The sequence below is a fragment of the Hevea brasiliensis genome, chromosome 5 (genome assembly GCF_030052815.1).
Source record: "Hevea brasiliensis isolate MT/VB/25A 57/8 chromosome 5, ASM3005281v1, whole genome shotgun sequence".
In the NCBI taxonomy this organism is placed as follows: Eukaryota; Viridiplantae; Streptophyta; class Magnoliopsida; order Malpighiales; family Euphorbiaceae; genus Hevea; species Hevea brasiliensis.
Window position 1 is genome coordinate 113987115 of NC_079497.1, and position 8692 is coordinate 113995806.

The following is an 8692-nucleotide window of genomic DNA, read 5'->3' on the forward strand; positions in this document are numbered from 1 at the left end:
AATAATGTTGTTAGCAGTCAATATTTAAGATATAGAATTATATAAATAACGATAGAATTAGAAAGATAATTACATTGCAAGATTAATTCAATGAGGTACTTAATTCAATTATCTGATTTAATTATGTGAAAAAAAAACATAAAATAAGCGGTCCACGCGTGCCAAGATTAGCTGTATGTGTGAGATGTGTGGAGCAAGCGTGCTATGGAGGGTACTCACGTGCGTTGAGGTTTATATATACGCATCTACAGAAACGCGCTAGATAAAATAGAGTAGAGGTCAAGGAAGAAAAGAAAAAAGAGTCCACTTGTTACTTGTGCTCTTCGTTGACACGTATTATAAGGTTAGCCGGAGTAGAGACAGAGCACAACTGAGAGAGAGAGGAAGAGAGAGAGATTCTTATTGTATTTTGATTTTTTTTTTTTAAGATTGTTTTGGCAATAGGCCAGCCCAAGTATTTTTCAAGAGGAATAGTTGCACCGCAGAGTGAAAATGGATGTTGAGGGCACTGAAATGAGGCAGACATCTAAGTTCAAGAGGATTTGTGTGTTCTGTGGGAGTAGTCAAGGCAAAAAGAGTAGCTACCAAGATGCTGCAACTGAGCTTGGCAAGGAATTGGTATATTGTTACTATTTTAATGACTCCCACTTCTGCTTTATGTTCTGCTTTGTTTGTTTCCTTTCGTCCCTAGCTGCATTTATGAAACTTGGTAGCTACATTTGTTCTTTTCTTGTGTAAGAATGAGAAGGGATTAGCTTGAAATTTATATCGCAAGTTGCTCCAAATTCAATTTCTTATGTTAAGGTTTGTGTAAAATTAGTCTGTTTATAACCTGTTTGTAACTTGGCATATGGGCTAACGTTTTTCTAATCTTGAATGGTTTCTTCAAAATGTCCTTTTTTCTTGGACTTGTCTCTGGCATTATTTATGCAATCTCTCCGTATCTTTACGCTACTTCCCGCCCTTCATGTGAAAACTGAAAAGATGAGACTTTTTGTGAATTGACAAGGACTGTTTGATTTGCCAATTGAGCAATTTCACAATGGTTGCATGTACCATAACGAAGACATTTTTATTCATAATTTGAGCCCATACCCACATCGGAAACTTCCATTCTCTGCCTTTTAAAAGGCTCATATAGTTTCTACCAACTGATATGATTGTGGGTTCTTGCAGGTCTCAAGGAACATTGATCTGGTCTATGGAGGGGGTAGCATAGGTTTGATGGGATTGGTATCTCAAGCTGTTCACGATGGCGGTCGCCATGTTATTGGGTAAACCTATGTTCAAGTTTTGTCCTCCAGTATCGTTTTAAGAATTTAAAATCATCCAAATGAATTGAACAAACAAAATCAGTGAGATGGGCTGTGCTTGTGATTGTTGTTTCTCTTCTCCATTACAACTTATTTTTGTCATGTTATTGTCTCGCTGCAGAGTTATTCCCAAGACGCTCATGCCTCGAGAGGTATGTCTGCTAGGACCAGAAAAAGTCTTCTATCTTTTGTAATGCTCTTTTTCTTTCTTTTTTGCATAAAGGGCTACAACTTGTATTATTCTTTTATGACAATGGAATGGGTATAAATTTTTGGTTCTCAATTTCTACTTTTTTTTCTTTTAAATATATTGATTAATTTTTCTGCTTTTGGCCACTTCTCTTATACTTTATTTTTTCTCCTTTTCTTTAATTATTTTGATCAGTCGTTTTTCTTTCTTTATTATTATTTTTTTTCTCTCTCTTCTTTCGGTTCTGTCATTTTCTGTTTGTTTCTCAAGATTTCCCTCTGACATTGAGATAAATAATTAATTTACTCCGCAAGAAAATCATAATAACAGACAATCTGTTACTCAAGATTTCTACCCCTGTGACAAACACTTGAAAGCCTTATCCATAATACTAGTTGAGTAGTTGGCACTGGGCAGTGGGCACTACACCTTTTCCATGCATAGTTATGGGTTTCTACCCTTTGCTGTCTTCTCTTTTTAGTTCTATAGCAGTGTTTTGTTCTTGTGTTTTTCTTTCTTGGCTTCTTTCAAAATTCGAATTTCTTTTCTTTCTTTTTTCCTGTTATGAGATAAATAAATTACTGGCTAGGAAGTTGCCTAGTTATACTCTTTGGATTAAGTCCACTATTCCTGCAACACTCATCATTGCTTCACTGCATAACCCTCCAAACTTTACCCCCTTTTGCAGTTAACTGGTGAAACAGTGGGGGAAGTGAAGGCAGTGGCAGATATGCATCAAAGGAAGGCAGAGATGGCTAAGCATTCAGATGCTTTTATTGCCTTACCAGGTTAGTATAAGTCCTGAAGAATTCTCTCTCACACAAAAATTCTAATGCAAATCAAGGAATCGTATAGACTACCAGATGCTTTTATTTTACCAAGTTCAGCATCCAATATTGGCCATATCTCATGTTTTGATTTTTCTGAGGATTGCTGAGTATTTTTTAAATTGATCTCTCAGTTACTGATTACTGCCAAGAAACTAATCCCCCAGCCCCACTTTGAAAGATGAAAATAAATAATGCTGAGAGGTAACAATTCCTTGAGATAAACCACAAAAGACCTTCAGGATTAGAAGTTTTGACATCCTTGATTTATTTAGTGGTTACCGGAAGTAATGATATGAAAGAAAGAAGTGCCTGTTTCTACTTTCAAATTTGTGTTTTTTTAGCATACTTTATTATTCTAATTTCTTTGCCGAGTCCTTTTTCAAGCTGCTAACATATGTATTATATACTCCAATTAAAAGGAAATCAAACAGAAGTGATGAGCAGAGGAGAGGCTATCTGACTTCAGCTCAAGTTAGTAAGAAAAGCTGTGGTATAGGAGAGTATATTGAGATTTTCAGAAAATACATCTCCATATTTAGCTATCATAGCTGTTTGGTTTAGATGGCATAAATGGCATCTGATAATGTATGAAAAAAACATGCGAAATCTAAATTAAGACAAAACTTTTGAGCCTTCTCTCATCAGCCCAATAATACCTAATAGGTTACAGCGGAACAGTTCAGACCCTAGTTGACCCATCAACATCCTACACTGAAAATTAGAGTTGCTAAGGAGATGTGCTTCTGTGGTTAATATATGCTCTTTTCCTGTGAGTGTAGTTCTTTGGCTTTTAATGTCACTGAACTCATTTACTTCCTTTGCACAGTAAGGGCAAGGGACACGAGGCACGCTTTTAGCAAAATAGTTTTTGCCAACCAGTACATGCACCTAACAGGTAATGATGCCCACCCATTTCACAAGCCACTAACCATCATGGGGTTTAAAAGCTTGTGAACCGGAGGGCATACACGGACAAAAGAGTCAATTTACTGTTCATGTGAACTTCCCATTTTGTCATGGAATCCCCACAACCACAGTTAAAAAAAAATAAAAATAAAAGACATCCTTTCTCTAACGCTATCATGACCTAAACGGGTTGGCAGAGGATAATAACAATAATATGGGAGGAAATCAACAATAGTCAATAAATAACTGATTGTGAAGTCTAATAACAATGGCCTCCAAGCATGAAGATGTGGAACACTACTGATATGTTCTTTAAAATTCTTCATTAGGAGTGGGAAAAAATTTCAGACTTAAATTGTAACCATCTAGTATGCAGAGTGAAAAGACACTTGTTATACCTAGGTTGCTTACCCATTTGTGGTACTATCTAAGCAATTGACCGATTCTCTTTTGATGATAAGTTAATGGTGGATACCATTCTCAAATGCACTTTGCTGGTAGAGACAGCCCGCACTTGTATTATCACATGTTAATTAAATTTGGATTTTGGTTTGGTTAAATGTAGGTGGTTATGGGACTCTTGAAGAGTTACTTGAAGTGATAACCTGGGCTCAACTAGGAATTCACGACAAACCGGTAATTGTCATGTTTCCATTTCTGATAACTTCTTGTTGCATATGCTTATTTAGTGTCTGCAGGAGACTTGTCAACTGTGCTATGTACTTAAAGAACTAATGATGCGTGATATTTCCACATTTTGAAGGTGGGATTGTTGAATGTTGATGGATACTACAATTCTTTGCTCTCATTTATTGACAAAGCTGTGGAAGAGGGATTTATAAACCCCAATGCTCGCAACATCATTGTCTCTGCTCCAACAGCAAAGGAGTTGGTATTGAAATTGGAGGTAAGCTAAGATCTAATTCTATCCTCTTAAGTTTGCTTATTTTCATCACTTTGAATTGTTTATCTTGTGAGTGATTTACTGGGAATTTGGAAAATGCATTGTATTTACTTCCATTAGTTGCTTATGAGAAAATTTTGGAAAGAATTAAAGCCAAGATGCAAAAAAGACTTGATTTGATTACTCCGAATAAATCAAAGTGGGCTTCATTTTACTAAACAGCGTGCACCCATTTTTTTTTATCAATTATCAAAATGATGTTATGCGTAGATATGAAAGAAATTTGTGCTTTCCGTGTTTCTTAAGCCTGTTCACCATGGCTTTTATGGGTTGATCCTAAAGTTTGTTTTACTTCTTGGAGTGGAAAAAAAGGGATGGTAATGAATTTTTGTTTCTTTTTACTGGATAAACGACATAGGAGTATGTCCCCTGTCATGAGATGGTTGCTTCGAAATTGAGATGGGAAATCGATCAGCTTGACTACTCTCAGAATTATAATATCTCAAGGTGACACGGGGGGATGACTGCACTAAAGGATGAATAGAAGGAATTTTGAAGTGAGAAGGTGCTAATTTTGGATGATCTTGAAATTTCCATTTGTGGGGAAATTTCTCTTTTTTTTTTTTCTTTTTGTAAATTGTTGCAATTAACCTCAATATGTTAAGCTTCTCAACATTCCCTTCTAGTGAAAAATATGAATTTCAGTCTTGTGAACATCCCCATTTTGCATGATAACTATCTTTCCCTTCCCATTTTTCCCCCTTTATGTCCATTTTCTTTTCATCTTACCCATGGTAGCATGATTTTATGAAATGGAGGATACTATTCTTATGATGTTGGTATATATGTCACAATAAGAACCAATATGCCTTATATGAAAGCTAGAACAAAAGGTCAATGTGAATGGTGGAAGCACCACACATAATCCAATAGAACAGCAACAAGAATCCCATAAGGAGCTAAGTGTCATTAATTAAGAGTAGATAAAGGGTACCAGGTAATGCAATTCTTGTTTGCCGCTGTAAAGATTTTGTGGACCGTAGACAACAGACAGGCCTAACTCAACCAACGATAAATAACGGTAGGTGGTGGGTCAGGGGGTGTTTATTGGAATGGAAAAGAGAAACCAAGAAAGGGGACCTCCTTGCTTTGTTTGAGTCTTTAGAGAAAGAGGTGAGGTACCCTCACATACCGTCCAACCAATCAGACAATGACAAATGTTCTTGGTCCCACAAAACAAACGGTAGACAATGGTGGAGATGCCATGGTGATGAAGGGTTTAAGACAATGAGGTGATGGATTGGTACCCTATCAGTTTGGTCTGCCCAGTTGTGTTTAGCAACAAATGTTTGTGGTTGATAGGACTGATTTATAACGTCTGGTCTTGATGATGAAGATCATGTATATGTATATTCAAAAGCATTTGTTAACATTAACAACGAATGTGTAAAACCTTGAAATGACCTTGAAATAAATTGAATCGACTAGACTAATCTTGTCAAGTCATTCAAACCTTTTATTTTCTTTTTCTTTTTTGATCTGTCAAAGGCATTAATTTTGCTTTAAAGATGCCATAGCCAATGGAGGAAATTAAAGCACTCGTGATAGAGGAAGAGAACCCTTCCCCATTGACATTACATTACTCTGCAATCTTCCTTGATCACTTCCGTAAGAATATTAAACCCAAATTCTATATGTAATGTAAAAATTTTACCATTCAGTGAGAGGTACATCTCTTAATTTAAACAAAATTTTAAATTTGACCTTTGTTATAAAGTAAAATTAGAACAAGAAAGACATCTATCTACCCATGAAAAGGACAGAAAGCAAAGCTTGACATAACAGGTTTTGCTTTATACGACATGGAAGATATAGCAGACATCAAGGATGATCCCAAATTTCCCTAGAGATTTAATAGCATGTGAAAATGTCACAAAGACAAAGAAAAACAAAAACCCATAACCAGTTTTAAAGTCCAAACATCTCTTTCACCATTTTCACTTCTCTTTCAACACATCCCTCACCTCATGCATGTGCTATAGGCTATTATGTCTTTCTCTTGTGAGCCACAAGATAGATTTTCTTTTGTTTTTGGCTGAACCCATCAAGAAATGTTAACTTCTTTGTCCATTTTGTTGTATTCAAATTCAAAGAGTTTAGCATTTTCTCTTTATTTTGTAGTTTATATATAATTGATAGTTTTGAACCTTCTAATTCCATTTTTATCATATTTTAAGGTGACATAATTGGTAAGAGGAGAGGAGCCTTTCTATTAATAAAGCAAGCTATTTGCCATGTTCTTCATTATTGCAGATATGGAACATCCTTGAATATGATTTTCCTTTTTTTTTCAGATGGGTATAAAGGCAACTCCAGTGGGGCCTTAGATAAAAGCCTGGCTTAGTAATATCATATCCTATTGAGAAGCCTTGTCATTTTCGCCTAATTTGAGGAGTGGGAGGCAACATAACGTCCACAACCACAAGCAATGAGCTCCTGCTCCATTGCCTTCCCATCATAAGGCTCTCATCAAAATCAATTTTATTTATATTTATTTTAATAATCATGATATATTACATTGTCTAATTCTTCTTCTTTTAATATCTCCTTCAATGTAGGCTTAGTTTGGCAGTGTGTTTAGAGTTGAGAGAAGCTGTGTTTTCAAATCTGAGCACTCAAATCAAATTGTACACCTAAATGAGAATATAGTAGAAGTTTTAACAGTTATCATAAAAGTTAAAAGAAAAAAAATTATATAATTTTTTTTTAAATTGAGGGATTGAGAATTCAAATTTAGTTATCAAATGAGTTGATATACTCATAACCATTGGACAAGTTAAGCAAAGCAATTATATAATATACTTAGTGCATATAAAAATAGTATGCCTCATATTTATAAATGAAGTTTTTCTTAATAAAAATAATAACTCAATATAAATATGAATGAAGATGATATGTACTAAAAATATTGAATAATTTTTCCAGAAAAATGGGCAAAATTATTGTGTAACCTATAACACAAATGGCTGATTTAGAAAGGGCCCAAGAATCAAAAGACTAAGCCTTAAACGTAAGGCCTCACATCAATGAGAGCCCATACACCTGAACCTTTCGACTTGCTGTGCTACAACCCCCCAAGCCTTCAACAACTATTGCTACTCGAGAGATAAAGAAATACTACCAGATGGGCAAATGTTAGCCAAGCTAATAACTTGGGTTTGCCGCCACCACCGCCAACTTCCGGCGCTCATATTATCAATGAGAAGACTGGGCCACTCTTGATCCTTCAAAGGAAGGATTCGGGTTATTACTTTTAATTTTATTTTAAAGATAAGAATCTTCACAAATTAGATCACAGAAAATGCATATATTAAAGATTACAACAAAAGAAAAGAGCGTTGCTCAACAGCTTGGCCATGAAAATGATCTCCAAGCATGCTACTGAATATAGCAGAAAATGGGACTAACAATGCAGCAGTCCAACAGTTTTAGCTAGATGTTACTATCTTCTACTCCACTTTTAAAAATAATAGATATATTATGATATATGTTTAGGGGAAAAAAAAAAAAAGAAAGAATTTTTTCTTCCTGCTTCATATACTTTTGTTGTTGGGGGTGGTATATAAATGATTTCCAAGCATGCTTTTGTTGTTGGGAGTGGGATTCTTGACTTTGATCCTGCAAAAGACTGATCCTCCAGAGAGTAAACCAGTTGGAACTGCTATAAGGTTCAGAGCCAAAAACCCAGGTAACAAGAAATTGTTCAGTAAGTATATAATAGATACAATGTAAATTATAATGTGTAATGACAATCATGCTTCTACATGGTGTTTGATTCATGCACCGTCACCTGGAACTCAAAACCATGTGGGGGTTAAAGATGGCCTTCATTGTTGAGCATGGAAAGTTGCCAGAAAATATATTCTACCACTACCAGAAGACCTCCCACCCTGCTAGGTGTGCAAAACAACGACTCATTTTCTTGACAGAGATTCCCTTTCTTTTTTGTCCCCTTTTCCCCACATCTATTCTGTTTTTGTTATTCTGTAATACGCTTCTCCACAGAAGCTTATTCTTTAAGAAAGCAACCTGCCTCAATTTTAATGGATTGAGATTGTTTCAAGGACTGCAAGACCAAAAATTAATAAAATTCCATCAATAAAGCTATGATTTCTCCATATATTTTCTTTCCTCCTTTCAGAATAACCTTTAAAGAAGTAAAGAACATCTTCAATAAGCAAATAGGCATTGGATTCGAATATAAAATCTCAAGCATTGAGGAAATTTAACTATCTATAAATCCTCTGCCATAAAATCTCAAGCATTGAGGAAACTTAACTATCTATAAAACCTCTGCCATCCAAATGATACAAATAAGACTAATCTTCAAAGCTCCAACCACCTGAGGCAAAGTAAGATAATATATCAACCAGTAAATTACCTATATCATAATGAAAGTCATATAAATCAAGAGTCATCTGCTACTAAATTAAAAACAGAAAAAAGGTAAAAAGGGTTCAAAGAGCCAAGAACACAGCAAGCATAGAAG

General features: G+C 35.3%; 1 protein-coding gene across 2 annotated transcripts; it reads left to right on the plus strand.

Moving 5' to 3' along the window:
• Nucleotides 1–393: 393 nt before the first annotated feature.
• LOC110649910 (cytokinin riboside 5'-monophosphate phosphoribohydrolase LOG3) lies at nucleotides 394–6788 on the plus strand. 2 transcript variants are annotated; one of them, XM_021804667.2, is made up of 7 exons: nucleotides 394–618; nucleotides 1177–1274; nucleotides 1435–1465; nucleotides 2192–2291; nucleotides 3805–3875; nucleotides 4003–4146; nucleotides 6498–6788. In XM_021804667.2, exons 1-7 carry the CDS (start codon nucleotides 493–495, stop codon nucleotides 6528–6530), a joined length of 603 nt encoding a protein of 200 aa, XP_021660359.1. In that variant the 5' UTR covers nucleotides 394–492; the 3' UTR covers nucleotides 6531–6788. The 2 variants fall into 2 exon arrangements, with proteins under 2 accessions (XP_021660359.1, XP_021660356.1); XM_021804664.2 differs by lacking the exon at nucleotides 6498–6788 and adding an exon at nucleotides 4562–5649.
• Nucleotides 6789–8692: the final 1904 nt, after the last annotated feature.

Excerpts from the sequence above, each read along its gene's own strand:
- LOC110649910 (XM_021804664.2), top strand. The coding sequence starts at position 493 with ATGGATGTTGAGGGCACTGAAATGAGGCAGACATCTAAGTTCAAGAGG. Across the intron at positions 619-1,176 it reads CTGAGCTTGGCAAGGAATTG|GTCTCAAGGAACATTGATCT; the intron begins GTATATTGTTAC and ends GGGTTCTTGCAG. Across the intron at positions 2,292-3,804 it reads TGCTTTTATTGCCTTACCAG|GTGGTTATGGGACTCTTGAA; the intron begins GTTAGTATAAGT and ends GGTTAAATGTAG.